The 18,511-nt window shown below is 42.9% G+C and overlaps 1 protein-coding gene across 14 annotated transcripts in view; it reads right to left on the bottom strand.

The window, feature by feature from the left end:
- Positions 1-18,511, bottom strand: part of KMT2C (lysine methyltransferase 2C) — a 274,626-nt gene that overhangs the window by 43,813 nt on the left and 212,302 nt on the right. For 9 of the 14 annotated variants that reach the window (XM_080665925.1, XM_080665931.1, XM_080665933.1 and 6 more), the window contains 11 exons: positions 17,858-17,962; positions 17,478-17,525; positions 16,096-16,275; positions 15,928-15,960; positions 15,705-15,830; positions 8,945-9,077; positions 8,533-8,747; positions 6,234-6,307; positions 4,449-4,631; positions 2,174-4,036; positions 1,099-1,391 (listed from right to left, as the gene is read on the bottom strand). In XM_080665925.1, the coding sequence (XP_080522051.1) occupies positions 1,099-1,391; positions 2,174-4,036; positions 4,449-4,631; positions 6,234-6,307; positions 8,533-8,747; positions 8,945-9,077; positions 15,705-15,830; positions 15,928-15,960; positions 16,096-16,275; positions 17,478-17,525; positions 17,858-17,962 (3,253 nt within the window). The remainder of the gene's footprint in view (positions 1-1,098; positions 1,392-2,173; positions 4,037-4,448; positions 4,632-6,233; positions 6,308-8,532; positions 8,748-8,944; positions 9,078-15,704; positions 15,831-15,927; positions 15,961-16,095; positions 16,276-17,477; positions 17,526-17,857; positions 17,963-18,511) is intronic. The other 5 variants (XM_080665936.1, XM_080665929.1, XM_080665930.1 and 2 more) reach the window with 3 other exon arrangements.

The raw sequence follows: 18,511 nt of genomic DNA, 5'->3' as shown, positions 1-18,511 counted from the left end.
GGCATTTTTTGGGGGTATTTTTCTATCATAAAAAAATTATACAATGTAAAAAATCCAAGCAAGCCCTGAAAGGTGTGGCTCTGCTGGCTGAGCATCATCCTGTGCACCAGAAGGTTATAGGTTCAATCCCTGGTCAGGGCACATGACCAGGTTGTGGGTTTAATCCCTGGTCAGGGTGTGTACGGAAGGTAACTGATGGATATTACTCTCACATCGATGTTTTTTTTCCTCTCTCTCCCCCTTCCTCTCTCTAAAATCAATAAAAACTTGTATTTTTAAAAACCCGAGCAATATAAAAATATAAGGTATAAAATATCAACTTAATTAAAATTTTCCCAATAATCACTATCAACTTGTTGGGTATCTATCATTCAAGATATTTATCTATGCAATTATGTAGTTTTATACAAATGAAATTATGTTGCATAGTCTATTTTTCCCATCTAATAAATCATAAAGATCTTTCTCTCAATTATTAAAGCACAACATTTTAATGGCTGTCTTATATTCTGTAACACAGATATACCATAATATATTTAACCTTTTTTTTTCTGAGCCTTATGCTCCTCAACCTCTAAAGTGAGTGTACCTGAACCTTTGTAAGGGTTTTATAAAACCCCTGAAGTGCACAGAATAGTGCTTCACACAAAGTAATAAAGTTAGCCATTGCTTTACTCACTGCTATTACAGGGGGATATTTAGATATGTCCTACCTTTTTTGCTATTTATAACCAATGACTAAAAGAATGACCTTGTATAGATTTCCTTGGACATCTGCACCACTGTGTCTGTAAATTTCTAAGTGAAACTTCCTGTAAGTAAATGGTATTGTATTGCCAAACTGTCCATGGTTGAGCCAACCGACACATCCATGGAACTTTATCAGAGTACCCATGTTTCCTATTATCAATCTTTAAATATTTTCCAATCTAAAGAAAAACCCAGTTTGTTGGTTTTTTTAATCCATGACTTCTCATTAGTGGAAATAACACTGGTTATATCTCAAAGGGATATAACCAGTAAAAAGCAGTAACAACTTCTTAATTACGAGTAACTTCTGACAGCGATTTAAATCTGGCAGGAAATTAAACGCATTACCTAAATCCATGAGGTCTCATTCCCATACCAGTAACTTCAGGAGGATAGGGTCCACGTGGGTCCTTTGGGAAGACAGCGTATCTAGGTCCCAGCGGAGGGACAGCAGGCGGCCTGATGCTCCCAGGATAGGGGGGCGGAGGCCTGGAGAAAGCCTGGCTGACACTCTCAGGCTGCCAGTGCTGCAGGGGACTGGGATGAGGCACTGAGGCTGCATCCTGGGAACCTTTCTCCTGTCGACCTGCCATCTTCTTCTGCTGTTGCTGCTGCAGAATGATTTCACGTAACTTCTGCCGCTGAAGGAAAGAAACAAAAATCACTGGGATTTCTGGTTACTAAGGGCTTTCTGGTAACTAGTGCTTCCAACACATGACTATGGTAATGTTTAAAATATTTTTTAAATATATATTTTTAAAATTTATTTCAGTGAGGAAGGGGAAGAGAGATAGAAACATCAATGATGAGGATCATTGATCAGCTACCTCCTGCATGCGCCACACTGGGGATTGAGCCCGCAACCTGGGCGTGTGCCCTGACTGGGAATCGAACCATGACCTCCTGGTTCATAGGTCAATGCTCAACCACTGAGCAACACCGGCCAGATAGTGTTTAAAACATCTTAATGTTTTGCCCTAGATGGGTAGCTCAGTTGATTAGAGCATCATTCCAATATGCCAAGGTTGCAGATTCAATCTCTGGTCAAGGCATGTACAAGAAATCAAACAATGAATGCATAAATAAGTGGACCAACAAATCCATGTTTCTCTCTCTTTTTAAAGTTTTATGAAACACTAGTTATACTTAACTATTCAATAGTTATAAAACAGATTACTTGGGGCCTTTTCCTTGCCTGACAACTATCACAAAACTTAAAAAATTTCATATATAACGATTCCGCTAAAAATTCATAAATATTGAAAATATAATAAATCCAGATCAATTGGCATTAATTTCACCACTTTCATTTTTCTTGTTTGCAGTATAAAAGATAAACTTTAACATCTGTTAAAGTTTGATGAAATGAATAGCTTTTACAAATAATATACTTAAAACATCAAAGAACATACAATGTGTTTACCTGTCTCAATTTCTCTGTATCTGCTTGGGACATATTGATGGTGTTGTGTGTGTCAGTGACTCCCGAAGTTGGCACCAGGCCAGGAAGTTGGGAGACACTGGAGAACTGCTGGCCTTGAGAATTCATGGGGGTGTTGGAAGAAGCACTGAAGCTCCCCTCAGACCCAGGCCGGGGCTCATCAGCAGCATCAGGAGCCATTTGACTTGCTCCAAAAGCATCAGCCTGAGGCCTTGGAGTCACTGGGGGCTGGTCGTAGGGATCCCGAGCAGCAGATGGGGAGACACGGCTGAATGTGTCTGCGAGGCTAGGTCCCGGCGGCACAGGTGTTTGGGAACAGGCTTCGGGTGTCCTCACCACAGGGCCAGGTAAGGCTGTGCCTCGATTCTGTGTTGCCTGCAGGAACGAATCCTGACTTGGCATGATGACAGGTCTTGTCACTGAGGACCGAGCAAAACCCTCTGAAACCCTTGGCCTTGGTGCTGCTGGTGGCTGAGAGTAAAAAACAGAGACACCCGGTCTTGGTGTTCCCGGAGCATGAGCATATGGATCAGAGTGCCTCTGAGTAGTTGCAGATGTAACAAACAAGTCTGCTTGTGTAGGAGGCCTTGGGGTTGGTGGCTGCTGACTATATGGATCAATTGTTAGGGGCCGAGGAGTTCCAGGAGGCTGCGAATAAGGGTCTGGATTGGAGGGAGATGGTCCTGAGGGTTGGGAATATGGATCCTGAGATGTTGGCCTTGATATGGTTCCAGGCTGGGGAAAAGCCCTTGAGGGGTGGGTGAAAGACTCGTTCATTGCAGGACGTGGGGTGAGGGGAGGCTGGCTATATGGATCACTCGATTGATTATGAGAAAAGTTATCTGCAGGTCTTGGTGTCAAGGCAGGCCTTTCATAAGGATCGACGGATAGCCGCCTTGGTGGATGTGGCACTGGCCCATAAGGGTCCTGGGAGGGTGGAGGCAGCTGCATGGGAGCCTTAAAAGGTCCAGGACCACTATCAAGGGGTGCAGGCGTCAACAAGGGTCGTGCATATGGGTCAGGGATCCGCTGTCTTTGAAACACATCTGCCCTAGGAGATGGTTTCATGAAGTGATCATTGGTTCCAGCTGCTAGAGGACCTTTTGCAGTTTGTTCTGGAACTATAGGGGCCCGGGGCAGGCCCAAGGGTTTGGGAAACTGGTCTGTTGTCACAGGCCTGGGTGTGTCCGGAGGCTTTGCATAGGGGTCACTACTTGTCGAGGAGGAAGAGCAGAAATCTCGGATGGGAGATGGCCTGTTTGCTGCGCCCTCACCCATTTGAGGGGGCCTCGGCGCTGACGATAAAGATACACAGCTTTCCACCAGTGCAGAATTCCTTCTGGAAAAGCTGTGGCCCCCCGGAGGTGGTCTTGGGGTACCAACCATTTTCGCATAAGGATCCACTGGAGATGGTGGTCGGGAGTTAGAAGATCCAGGTGAGAACACCTGCGGGGAAGGCAGCTGAGAAGTCTGAGGCTGTGAAAGGCTCTCCTGGAGGGGAACCCGGGAGGGAGTGGGAGGAGGAGGAGGAGGAGGAGGAGGAGGAGGAGGAGCCTGTGGCTTTACAAACACATCGTCTGCAGATGAGGAAGTTGGGGTGCTGGGGAGCTGCTTTGTAAACAGGTCTTTATGGAATGACTGTGCAGGAGACATGTTTCCAGTGCCAGGCTGGGTGGTCAGGGGGCTCTGTATCCCACTGCTCGGTGTGTCCGAGCGCGACAATGCCAGCAGAGGCTGTGAACCAAACTGCTGCTGCTGCTGCTGCTGCTGCTGCTCGCTCTTCACCTGCTCCAGCTTCTGGGTGGCCTCAATCTTCGCCTGCTGCTTACTCTTCTGGCGCATTTGCTATTGGGTGGGGACAGAGAAAGCAATCATGTGGGTAAGGAAGAACATAGCTGTCATGGGGGGAGAGGCTGTTGCCTTTCTCTTGAAATTAATTCTTAGTTCTGTTGAAAGTGAATGTGTTTAATATCTGCAGTACCAGGTGGTGCCCACCTTATATTCAGTCTCCTAACAGGAGACATTATTCACCAGTCTACCTAACTCATTCCCAGGGCAGCATGTCATTCTCAGCAGCTCAATGAACTTCCCAAAGCAGCTTACATATATTTTACTGAGAAAGGAAAGTCTACTTTTAAACAAACTTTTATGTTCTAATAAAAACTGTGTTCGGAGATGACATAAATACCTCTCTTAAAGGAAAAATGCAATTTTGTTTGATTTGTTTTTAAATGCAATTTTGAAAAAATCCACATACCTGTCTAAATTTCCATTCCTGTTCATGTTCCGATTCTCTTTGCTTTAACGGATCTTTAAAGAGATCTGAGTCAAGCCGAGAGCCGGGGTCGCTACTGTCTGGCTGCTGCTGCCTCTTCAGGGAATCATTTGACATCTGCACTTTATTGATGCGCAATGCAGCTCGGTTGTCTCTAGCTTTTTGCTTTGAAAAACGGATCAGAAAATTATCTGTCAGTTAATGTTAACAAATTTTAAGACATAAAGATAAAATGAAACTATGTTGATCTTTGTCATATAAAAGTAAGAAAAGGTCTAGTTAAATAGTTTAAACAGCCCTAGCCAGTTTTCTCAGTGGTTAGAACATGGGCCCACAGACTTGAAGGGTCAAGGGCATGTCCCTCGGCTGCAGGCTCAATCCCGGCCCGTCGGGGTGGTTGCGGGAGGCAACCAATCAATGTCTCTCTCTCACATCGATGTTTCTCTCTGTCTCTCCCCTTCCCTTCAACTCTCTCTAAAAATCAATGGGAAAAATATCCTCGGGTGAGGATTAACAATAGGCAAATTACCTAATTAACTAACTAAATAAATAGTTGAAACATAACCCTTTAGAATTTACAGCCTTCTGGGTGAAAGGACTGGACACGACCCCACCTTCTCCCTTCCAGAATGGGTATTACCATCCCTAACCTGAATCAGGCTAGAGAACCCAGGCGTAATCTAGTGTTGACTTAACAATGGAAGAATTTATATCTTGCTCAATTTAGAGAAAAGGAAAATATCAAATCAATCTCCAAATTTAAAATCTGGAATTTGAAGTTTAACACAGTAGAAAACCCATCTCAATGCTATCACTACCTCTGATAGTCCAGGTTTAGGCATTACCAACACATCAAAAATAATCTCTGCCCAGCCAGGGTGGCTCAGTGGTTGAGCGTCGACCTATGAACCAGAAGGTCACGGTTAGATTCCCAATCAGGGCACATGCCAGGTTGTGGGCTTGATCCCCAGTGTGGGGCATGCAGGAGGTAGCCAATCAATGAATCTCTCTCATCATTGATATTTCTCTCTCTCTCTCTCCCTCTCCCTTCTCTCTGAATCAATAAAAATATATATTTTAAAATAATAATAATAATTTCTGCTCCATCCAAATAATTATTATCACTGACAATGTATGTGCTAAAGATGAAGTTGGAAATTAACTGCTTATATTTTTCAAAGCAATAATGTCGACTTAATATGCTTTAAAATGAAAGCAAGGACTAGGATCCAGCTGACAATCTCAATTTGGCTCCTTGGGAAATAACAATTCGTCATCTGAACTATGAATCTTATAAACACCCTTATGACTCTGGCAAAGCGCATGTTTCAAAAGCTCCTGAAAGGTGTCTGGATATGTCCCTTTCAATTTCCAGGACGATTTTCTACAGGACCTAACAAAAAAGAGCTTATTATGAAATAAACAATAGAAGAATGCAACCTCAAAATTTAGTACTCTTTTGAAGAGATAAAGCATGTTTAATTTTAAAATGAATTGAACATGCTCCTAAAATAACTGAGTTCAATCTTCAACATCCTGGTGCTGTTAGGTTGCTTCTAAAAATGTCACACTTTAAAAAAAGGAAAATAAATTAAGTCACATGCAAACCTAAAGAGTTAGAAAATCCCTATGGAAAACAAAGCTATTTATGTGTTGCACAAGTATAAACATGTTTTCTGCAATGGAAAATCATTTTAGCAACCTAAGACAATAAAAATAAGGCTCGGGATTATGTTCAAAGATGTAATGCAGAGGAGTTTTCAATACCACGTATGGTGCTCTTTCCTGGGAGCTTGCTTTTCTCCACAGCTTAGCAATCTGTTTCACTCTAGTGGTCCAGTCTGCAACAGAAGAATACAGCAGGTACATTTATGGAGCCCACAATAAGGACGTGTCCCAATAAAAAAGCTATGAACTCCTGACAGTTAAATGTTTTTTGGCCAGATTTTCATAATTTAAGTTCTTTGTACAGTACAAGTTCATGGCACATAGTAGGCTAAAAATATACTTTCTGAATAAAGTGTTGCCTTATTAACAATCTCACATGTAGAGTTGGTAAGTTTTTAAATCAAAAGAGCTAAGCAGCCAAGTTAAATTTAAGTCAAGTATTAGAAACTCCCTCAATCCTATAAGATGCTATCAGAACCAAAGCTAAAAGTTTTGTAAAATATCTGTACTCAAGAGAAGGCTATCAATTTGACCAAAAGGAAGTGTATTAGAAACAAGCATCTCACCAGCATTTGTGCACAACGAATACATGAAAAGTCATGATTTCAAGCTATTTCTATGAAATTCATTGTCAGGACAGTATACTAGTATAAAATGAAGTTTAGGTAAGATGAACAGTTCATGGTTAATTTAGAAATAATTTAGTCTATATTAAAAGAAATGAAAAGAAGGAGGGAGGGAGAGAGAGAGGGAGGGAAGGAGGAAGTTTCAAAAAAGGCACTGGAAGCAAATGGAAATCAGCTGACAGATCAGCAGCTTTAACCTGCTATTTCGTAAGGTTCTAGAGTCACATAGTAAAATCATTAAAGAAAATTAAACAAACAAACTATGGCTCTGCTCTCAGGACAATTTACACTGACACAAAATGACTTACTATAACCAGATGTGGTCATCTGTAGGCAGCAGATAAAGTGTGGTTAGATGCACATAAAGAGTATATGTATTGCATTAACAGAAATCCCTGCACTGAAACTGTTGGATTACTGTTAGGGAAGGTGGCGTTTATTTCTATAAACATAATAAATTAAGTACCACAAGCAGGATGAACTGAAAGGGCACCTGAACAGACTAGGTCATCCATTAGCAAGTGCACTTGCAGATGGGCAGCCGCTCGGTTATCTAACAGAGCAGTGTGCTGACAGCCGAGAAGCTACTGCAAGACCTTTCCAATTCTGGTTTGTCCGGAAACAAGAACTCAAGACAATACCAGCACTTGCTTACAAATATTCTACAAGTTGATTTCATTAATCCAAATGATTCATCCTCTAGTCCAGTGGTTCTCAACCTTTCTAATGCCACGACCCTTTAATACAGTTCCTCATGTTTCATGTCCGATGGTCTTAGGCTCTACAGCAGCGGTTTTCAACCTGTGGGTCGTGACCCACAGGTTGAGAACCGCTAGCAGGGGTCGCCTAAGACCATCAGAAAACACAGATATTTACATTACGATTCATAACAGTAGCAAAATTACAGTTACGAAGTAGCAACGAAAATAATTTTATGGCTGGGGGTCACCACAACATGAGGAACTGTATTAAAGGGTCGCGGCATTAGAAAGGTTGAGAACCACTGCTCTATTCCATCAGAATTTCCAAAAGGGGTACCACTGTATCATCTGCAATTTTTGTTCAAACAGACTGGACACTTGGGAAAGGGAATATAATACTAAGTTCATTTTGATGGGAACAACACTTAGAATGGAGTCTGATACAACCTAACTTTAACACTTACTTTTTTTTTTTAACTGACTTAACACTTTTAAAAAAAATGTTATTGATTTCAGAGAGAGAAAGGGAGAGTAAGCGATAGATAGAAACATCAATGATGAGAAAATCATTGATCAGCTGCCTCCTGCACACCTCCCACTGGTGATCAAGTACAAAACCAGGGCATGTGCCCTGACCGGGAATCGAACCATGACCTCCTGGTTCATGGGTCGATGCTCAACCACTGAGCAACACTGGCCAGGCTAACTTAACACTTCTGATTAAATAATAATATTCTTTTCCAGGAAATTTTTTGTACAGTTACACATATAACACAACACTGACTTTATATATTTATAGTCTTTAAGAAAGGAAAAACAGATCATTTCATTCATTAAAATTAGCTTAAGGGAAATATGCAAATGGCCACAGGGCCTAGGACTAAGAAAATGCAAGATGTTTCCACATATCTAGGAACTAGGACTATCAGGTTGAGCATAGTCATACTAGATGAAAATTAGTGATGACACATGGGCGCTCTACTGTAGTAAAAAGAACACAGACAAAACAAAGATTGTCTTACAAATGTGGAAGTTGGTAACATAGATAGCAATCATATACCCAAGACATACCAGGGAACTCGTCCTTCAGGTTGGGGAAGTTAATGTTGGTGTAGAGAACTGGCGCAACGGTGGCCATCTCCCCCAGAGCCTCCTCCTTCTCCCACTTAAGTGTGCTTCTCTGAGCATTGGACATCGTATCACTCTCCCCTTCCACAGCGGGAGCCGAGGAGGTCCAAGAGCTGTGAGGGTCACTGGCCATTGCATTAAATGCTGGGTTCTTATCCCTGGCAAATAATATACAACGTTACTTCATAAACATAACTAACTTTCGAGTATAATTTCATCAAAACTTATTATAAAATAGCTTAAATGATAGATCTCAATAAATGTAACAAACATTAATATCATGCACAATAAGAGACTACCATTCATAGAACAAAAATTATTTAAGTTTCCACAGGAAGTGAAGGCTTTTAAATACCTGGCATCGGTGTAAGGGGATTGTGCTATGGCAGAGAAAGTTCCCAGTCCACTTCCAGGAGGCAAAGAGTTGTGTGGGAGATGAGGACTGGGCCCAATAAGGCCGTTCATGAGTGGTATCCGTGAAAAAACATCTTAAAGGAAAATAATAATTCAGTCTGCATATTATTCATAAATAATAAAAAAGCAACAGAAATATTTCTAGATAAAAACTTATATTGTTATCTAATAGTAAAGTTGGATATGGGAAATTTTTTCAATATTATCCTGTAAAATATTGCTTAAAGAATGATTGGTCATAAATTTTTTGAAATCTGGTCTCTAAAATTGTTTACTTGGTTATAGTTTACTGGAAATAGTACATGTTTTGGAGTCTGACTGCCCTAGGCTTGAATCTTAATTCTGCTACTTGTTAGAAGCAGACTCAATCGCTGTTTCTGTAAATGGAGTATTCTGCGATTGACACAATGTATGTATGGCCACTCTCAGCACTGATGCACAGTGACTGCTCAGTACATATCGGCGCTACAAAAAGAATAAACCTAGGAAGTTTTATCAGATACTCTTTCTCTTCTTCATTCAAAATTTACAAATAGACATTCTTCTAATTTACTTATTCCCATTAATACAAAAAACCATCTATGATTCTTAAATTGGCACTTTCTCTGAAACTGTTTGGAACAACAAGCAGTATTTATTTCATCTCCCATCATCAATTAGATCATTACTGCTAAAAATATATTAATTCTGGTTTTGGCCTAATCTTCATTACTTGTGGTTTCAGCTCTCAAATGCATTTTAGTTCTTATTCCCTCTTATTCCCACACTTCCAATACCTTATCATCTAAAGGGGTTGGCCTGGGGGAAGGGCCACGGGGGGAGCGGAGGGGGTGGGGGGAAGGTTGGCCGGCCCCCCTGCCCTCAATCGGGGTGGGAGAGGCCGATCAGGGGCTGATAGATAGTAGGAAAACCTTATGTTTCCCCTATAACTCTCCTCAGCATGTTATTCCAACCTTACTTGTGATCTTCTACTGTCCTTATCTAAGCAGTTTTCTAGCAAAAAAAAACAACCTCCCAATTCAGAGTCACACTCTAAAGTAACAACTACATGACCTCTGTTGTCACAGCACTCAGAACACACTGGGAAATCCTCACTCACATCACAGTCAATTCTACAACTAGAATATAGTCCCCATGTGAACACTTGGTGTTATGACAGAGACCCCAACCTGATGACTTGGCCATCAGGTTAAAAGAAAAAATAGCCCAGCGCAGTGTCTTGTTGTGTGATGTGCTTTCACCAAAACTACGTCGAAAGCACACAGAGCTCCCATTCCTACCTGAGGATTCTGAGACTGATCGTTGGCAGGTTTTAGGATTTTGTCTCAAGGACTTCTAGGTTAGGGCTTATCCTACTAAATTGCACAGCAGGGTCCACTGGATCAGGGCCCCACAATGACAAGAGTCTGGAGAGACTTAAGTTCACACCAAGACTAGTTTAAAGAGTGAGATTTAATTCAAAGCAGAATGCTAACTTTCTTTTCTTTCTTTTTATTTTTTTCAAGTCCTCGCCAGAGGGTATTTTCCCATTGATTTTTAGGAAGAGTGGAAGAGAGAGGGAAAGATGAAGAGAAACATCGACATGAGAGAGACATATGGACTGGTTGCCTCCTGCATGTGCCCCGACCAGGGCCTGGGCCTGGGCCTGAGGAGGAGCCTGCAACGGAGGTATGTGGCTTTGACAGGAATCGAACCTGAGACCCTTATCCACTGAGCTAAACTGGCTAGGGCTAACTCTATTTTCAACTTCAGCAAAAAGCTCCATTATGTAATTAGGATAAAAAAAAAGGTGTCGTTATTGGAAATGAGAATGTGATCCATCCCCTAGCTATCTGTCAGCAAGGACAACGGGAACCACAACGAGCACATGAAACCTTTCGATGTAACAACAGCTATCTATATATATAAAAAGCTAGAGACCAGAACGCCGGAACAACTACAATGACTGGTCGCTATGACACCCACTGCAGCCAGCGAACCAGCCAGATCAGGGGTTGGGACCAGCCGGCTAGCCTCCCTCGGACCCACCCCCCAGACATCCCAGCCCCTGATCGGCTTCTCCCACCCCGATTGAGGTGAGGGGGGCCTGCCAACCAGCCCCCGTGGCCCTTCCCCCAGGCCTGCCCCACCCGATTGTCCCCACCTACCTCAACAGGGGGCGGGGCCAACTGGCCAACCTCCTGCAGCCCCTCACCCCCAATGGGCCCCCACCACCCTGATCGGCTTGCAGTCCCTTCCCCCAGTCAGCTCCGCCCCCAATCAGCCCCCCCCCCACTCCCATAAGGGGCAGGGCCAGCCAGCTAACCACCCATGGCCCATCCCCCAGGCCAATGGCCCCCAATCAACCCCCCCATCCCATTCGGGGGCAGGGCCTGCCAGCCATTGCTCATGGCTGGCCCCACCCCCAATCAGGCCCCACCACCCCTATCAGCCTGCGGCCCCTCCCCCCAGCCAGCTCCAGCCCCGACTGCCCCCCACACCAACTGGGGGTGGGGCTGGCCAGCCCACTGCCCACAGCCCTTCCCCACAGCTGGCCCCGCCCCCAATAAGCCCCACCACCCCAATTGGGGGTGGGCCCTGCCAGCCAATCACCCTCGGCCCCTTCACCCAGCTGGCCTGGCCCTGATCAAGCCCAGGTTGGGGCAGGCAGGCCAGCCAACCTCCTGATGTCTCCTCCTCCCAACAGGCCCAGCCCTAATCCGCCCCAATTGGGGCTGGTTTGGCCAGATCCCACCCATGCACGAATTCATGCACTGGGCCTCTAGTTACTTGTGAAGCCCTCTGCTCCCTAACTAGCACTGTCCTTCAAGACTCTGTGCATCCACTACTGGGTCATCACAACAACCCCATGGAAAGAGCTATTACACACAGCTCATTTAAGCAAGAAGACCCCTCCCCCAGAAGTCACATTAACTTGTTCAAGGGCACATAAGTCAATGCAAAGCATTTTTATTCTAATTAAGAAGTGGTCTCCCCCACCACCCTCAAGTCTACCATACCACCCAACTGGTCATATTAGTGTATAAAAATAATCTTTTTTTCAAGACCTGAATGGTAAGAATTGATGAACTGCTTAACTTTCACCTAAAGTGATTTCAACCTACTATCTCTCAAATCTTGAAATGCCCTTTCTTCACAATCCCATAAAATATCTTTCCAGCACTCTCACCATTTTACAACTAGTCTCTAATGACCATCATTTGATGTCTCAATCTGGCTTGTTTTTTCACCTTCACCTAACCCTTAAAAAGGAGAAACATATAACAGCATCCTATCCTATCTAATAAAAGAGTAATATGCAAATTAACCATCACTCTGCTACACCCACAAGCCACACCCACCAGCCATGCCCACCAGCCAATCAGGAGCGAATATGCAAATAAACCCAACCAAGATGGCTACCGCCACAGAGAGCAGGAGGGAGGCTTGGGTTTCCCCGGCAATGGAGGAAGCCAAGCTTTCCGCCTGCCCTTGCCGGCCTAGGCCTCCACTCAAGGCTACAAAGTTTCAATGATAGAAGATACATAAACCCAAACAGAAATGGCGGCAGCCACGGAGATGGAAAGAGCAGGAGGCTAGGGTTGCCCGCAGCGATGGAGGAAGCCAAGCTTTCCGCACATCCTGGCCGGCCCAGGCCTCGCTCAAGGCTACGAAGTTTCAATTATAGAAGATACATAAATCCCAACAGAAATGGCTGCAGCCACGGAGAAAGCAGAAGGCTTGGCTCGGCTCCAGGCTACAAAGTTTCAATTGTAGAAGATAAATAAACCCCAGATACCAGGGCCTCCGCTTGGGTCACCAGGGGGCGTGGCCAGCCTACAAACCACCACAGGCCCCTCACCCAGGCCGCCCCATGCCCCAAGGGAACCCCCACCCTGATCCGGGACACCCTTCAGGGCAAACCAGCCAGCCCCCACCCGTGCACCAGGCCTCTATCCTATCTAATAAAAGAGTAATATGCAGATTGACCATCACTCCAACACACAAGATGGCTGCCCCCATGTGGTCAAAGATCCTGCCCCCATGTGGTCACAATATGGCCACCACAAGATGGCCAGCAGGGGAGGGCAGTTGGGAGGGACCAGGCCTGCAGGGGAGGGCAGTTGGGAGGAACCCAGGCCTGCAGGGGAGAGCAGGTGGGGGGAACCAGGCCTGCAGGGGAGGGCAATTAGGGGTGCCAGGACTGCAGGGGAGGGCAGTTGGGGGAGACCCAGGCCTGCAGGGGAGAGCAGTTGGGGGGGACAAGGCCTGCAGGAGAGGGCAGTTAGGGGCAAACAGGCTGGCAGGGGAGCAGTTAGGCATCAATCAGGCTGGCAGGGGAGTGGTTAGGGGGTGATCAGGCTGGCAGGCAGAAGCAGTTAGGGGCAATCAGAAAGGCAGGCAGGCGAGCAGTTGGGAGCCAGCAGTCCTGGATTGTGAGAGGGATGTCTGACTGCCTGTTTAAGGGGTCAGGTTGGAGAGGGTGCAGGCTGGGCTGAGGGACACCTTCCCCCCCATGCATGAATTTCGTGCACCGGGCCTCTAGTATCTAATAAAATTTGGGTGAGTTAAGCATGTAACTCACTACATTTAAATTTTTTTAAAGTTCAAGATTCTGTACTCTACTGGCAATGCTGTACTAAGTCCTGTTAAAGAATTATCTTTTCCTCCCACAACTTCAATTCTGCCTTTCAATTAGCATTGCAGACTGATCTACATGGAACCCACGTTTTCACTGAGTCCCAACCCTAATAAACTCATCAGCACAACTCTTCTTTGCCTCAAATTCAGTTCCCATATTCACGAGAGCTACGCTGCCAAACTTGTGAGGTCATTTCACAGCTGTGCAGTCTTCAATGGCTCAGAGACATGGGGAAGAAGGCCACCACCTGTCCTTACCATTTCTCACAGCTGCCTACATGCCATCTACCTCGAAGGTGCTTTTTCCAGCCTTGCCTCCTTAACAACCACCCACTAACCTCTCCTCCCTGCGCTGTTAGTTGTTGCCTCAAGTCTAGACATTAGGGTTATAAAGTCCTACGAGTGGGCAGCCTTACTCATCGTATTCCACACAAACACCCCTGCAAAAAAAAGTCACCTCCTCAAAACCTTCTAAATGAGGCTGCAGAGTGAACTGATTTAAATGATTTGAAAACCTTTTATAAGAAACACATCTTTAACTGATCTGATTTCTAAAGTACATACTTTCAGTTTCAGAATACACGGAGCTAGATCTTTTTCATATGTTGAGAAGAGAAATATTGAAGACCTGTTACCATAAACATTAGGAACGCATAGGGGACAATTAAGGTAAGAAGCACTTTCAATGAGTGTTTTATCCATATGTGCACAAGTTTAGCCCAGCAAAAATCAAGGTACAGTTATATAGAAGCTAAACTGGCAGAAACTGAGATATTTTAATTACGTGCATTATGGAATTTTTAATGCATACACAAAATTGACAGTAAAGATAACATTCAACCATTTGTACATTTCGGCAAATATAAAACAGTGTAATATTTTTTATGAAGTCTCATTGTATTATTCAACTCAGCATGTAATGACGAGGCAGGGGTAATAAACGGGATGTAGAAAAATGACCTGAGCTCCCAACTCCTTTCTGAAGGGGATTCCGTATCTGCAACTCTCTCTCCTATCCACTCCCACAACCTCTCCTTCTAGGCCAGTGGTTCTCAACCTTCCTAATGCCGTGACCCTTTAATACAGTTCCTCATGTTGTGGTGACCCCCACCATAAAATTATTTTCGTTGCTACTTCGTAACTGTAATTTTGCTACTGTTATGAATCGTAATGTAAATATTTGTGTTTTCCGATGGTCTTAGGCTCTACAGCAGCGGTCACCTAAGACCATCGAAAAACACAGATATTTACATTATGATTCATTAACAGTAGCAAAATTACAGTTACGAAGTAGCAACGAAAATAATTTTATGGTTGGGTGTCACCACAACATGAGGAACTGTATTAAAGGGTCGCGGCATTAGGAAGGTTGAGAACCACTGTTCTAGGCTGTCCGATTTCAGCTCCCCAAAGAGGGAGAAATGAAAGCCTTAAACTTACTGTATCTGGAAGCCAGTTACAAGACAGTATAAAAAAACTGATCAAACAAAATAGGCCAATTTTCACAGAATTAAGAATTCCATGGTTGACATGGGCAGAAAGATCACTGGTTTCCTCTGAACGCATGTACTGAGCACACACTCTGTACACAGTGATGACGACAGTTATGACCTCAGGGAGCTCACAATCGAGAGAGAAAACCGTAATACCCATGGGTCTGTGTGCCGGCAGCACTCCTAAAAATGGAAGCATGGTGGCAGGTGTAGAGATGACAGTGAAAAACTTAGACCAGATCAATGAATATGAGGCAGCCAGGTGAGGGGAAGTAGTTCTTCCAACACGGATGCAAGGTCTGAGTGAAGGTGGGCTAAGACGTGGGGAGGGAAGAGGGAAACACTGCAACATTGTCCCCACTGCCAATAGAGTGAGCAAAGGAACTTTGGTCATAAAGCAGATCATGAATTTCCAGAGTTTCAGTGAAGTAGATGCGTGACTGAGATAAATTCAGAGATTAGTTTTTTCCATTGTCACAAGAGGGCTTTCTCCTATCAGTTTGTATATGTTGTTACTAAGAGACAGGGTCTGCTTTAGTGAACCCACGCACTCACGCATAGAGAACCACACTTTTTGGGGTGACATACCCTGATTGTGTAGGGGTATCAGCTGTGGTGCAGGGGGAGGGGGAGGCTGTGGTAATGGAGTTGGCTGAGGAGTCACAGGACTGAGCACAGCAGTAAACAAGTCTTCAACATCCTTTCCTCCAAGCTCTAGAAAATACAATTATAATGATAATATGATTAAAAGTCTATGAAAGCCATATAGGGAATGCCACTTTTGGAAACTAAAAAATGTGAACACAATTACCTGGAATTTTATATAACTTTCCAAGAATTGCTCCTAGGATACATTAAATAAAAATATTAATAATTACCATTTTAATATATTGATACAAAATAGCATTTCATAGAAATCTTCAAAATAGAAATTAAAATTATAAATAAGCATGCAGAAATCTTTGAAAATCATATTTACTCATGTCTTTTAGAAAGCCTAGCTGTAGGGCAAATATTTTACCATCTGTGACCATTTTGTCTAGTTCAGGACTAAGGATTCCATCCAGCTGCTCCTCACTTAAAGGTCGTGAACTCTGATTGACACTTGGCTGAGACACAGAGGAAGGGTCATCGGCGACAGGGCCAATATCTATTCCGGCTGGAGAAACAAGGCAAAGAAATTAAAAAGTGAATTCTGAATACATACACAAAATGCATTTCACTATTTACCTGCATGAATACACAACAGTATGATTAAAATTGAGCAATGAAAAGCCTGAAATTCTGAATTAATCAAGATTCTTTTATCAATCTGGATAGTCAAAATTAATAAAACTTAGGCACAATGTATTTGTAAACTGGTGCCACTTTAAGTTATAGTTTAATCAAAATAAATATATTTCCTGGTTAATAAAGGAACACTTCTGGTTGTAAAGTGCTAATTTCTACAGAAAATAAGAAAGGAGTCGCCCTGACTGGTTTGGCTCAGTGGATAGAGTGTCAGCCTGCGGACTGAAGGGTCCCAGGTTCGATTCCAGTCAAGGGCATGTACCTTGGTTGCGGGCACAGCCCCAGTGGGAGTGTGCAGGAGGCAGCTGATCGATGTTTCTCTCTCATCGATGTTTCTAACTCTATCCCTCTCCCTTCCTCTCTGTAAAATATCAATAAAATATATTTTTTTTAAAAAAGATAGGAGTCTAAGAGAATATTCTATATACAATATCCACTACACAAATAATAGCTTTAACTTGGAAATGGTAGTTCCTAATGCACAGTTTATCATATGCAGCAGGTGAAACAGGAGGAATACATTTCACATAAAATTAATGAGAAGCTCTAAAATTCTTATTCAGTGTTTAGTAAACACTACCCTTGAGAATTGCAGCTGTAGATCATAATTTTGAAATATTCTGGGGTCAAAATACAAAATATAGATTGTGTTTATTACATAACATGTTCTATTCTCATAAAAACTGGTTTTTAAAGCAATATCCACATTTAAAAGTAGTCTATCATCTAATTTCTTTACCATGCTTTCTCAATATTACTATTTCATAAAGTAAAATTTAGTCTGCTCTTCTTATTTTATTTTATATTAGAAATTCTATAACATTTGGGTAAAATTATAAATTACATAGTAACAAAAATGAAACCATTCATTAAAAAAAATTACTGAGAAAGTCACCCAAAGCACAGTACAGCTGTACCATGCTTTAGCTGCACGCATAAAGGGGAAAGCAAAGATGGATTAGTGACAATTAGCACTATCACAAATACGCATGCACCTACAGGCCATGGCAGCGGAAATCACTATAAAAAAGACTACTCTAGTCAGCCGTCATCCACTGCTCAGGTTCTTACCAAATGGAAAAGGTGAGTTGTCAACCTGGAAAGTGCATAAATCAAGACCTACAAGACCCAAACCAAATAAAATGGATGATTATCACAGGAGCGGAGGCAAGGGACAACACAAACAAAAGAGCAAGACACAGGAGCCTTGAATGCCATAAGCCTTCAATGTGATGCCATTAGAAAGACAAAAGAAATTAACTAACTTGCTGTTTCCCCTCCTAAAGCAGGAAAGCCAAGGTAGATCAAATTATATGATTGAGGTCTTTGATAATGACTCAAAAATCAAAGTTTTTTTTAAGTTTTAGAGAAAAGACTAAACTTATTCCACACACATGCAACCTCTCTCTCATGCCCTAAAACAGACACTGGACAAACAGCAGCCAATATACCTGAATGATCAACTGATTTTGCAAGGTCATCTGAAATTATTCCAAGAATGTCATCCTCTGTGTTTAGGACTTCGGATATATCAGCTAAGGTGTCATCAGCAGTACCTAAATATAGGAAGAGTATTTTTAATGTCTTGACATTTTCCCAGACATTAAATTATAAAACACCCTGCTTCATCCAACCATTTACTACATGTCCCAAGTACAGCAGATGCTGAGTAAGTGCGAGAATCATAAAACATTAAGATCGTTACTTCTAAAATAAAAGATATTTTTCAGCCGAAACCGGTTTGGCTCAGTGGATAGAGCGTCGGCCTGCGGACTGAAGGTCCCGGGTTCGATTCCGGTCAGGGGCATGTACCTTGGTTGCGGGCATATCCCCGGTGGGGGGTGTGCAGGAGGCAGCTGATCGATGTTTCTCTCTCATCGATGTTTCTAACTCTCTATCCCTCTCCCTTCCTCTCTGTAAAAAATCAATAAAATATATATTTTAAAAAAAAAAGATATTTTTCATAGAAAAGGTACTCCAATGTTTTGAATAACAAAATATTAAAGATTAGGACCATTTTTATTTTGTGGCTAATTTAAAATTAACAGTGAAACAAAGATCTATAGGCAATAAAAGTGAAGTAAAATACTATAAGAAACAAAGCA

The sequence above is a fragment of the Plecotus auritus genome, assembly GCF_963455305.1.
Source record: "Plecotus auritus genome assembly, chromosome: 4".
Lineage (NCBI taxonomy): Eukaryota > Metazoa > Chordata > Mammalia > Chiroptera > Vespertilionidae > Plecotus > Plecotus auritus.
The sequence above is the reverse complement of the archived record's forward strand: the minus strand, read 5'-3'. Positions and strand labels throughout refer to the sequence as shown.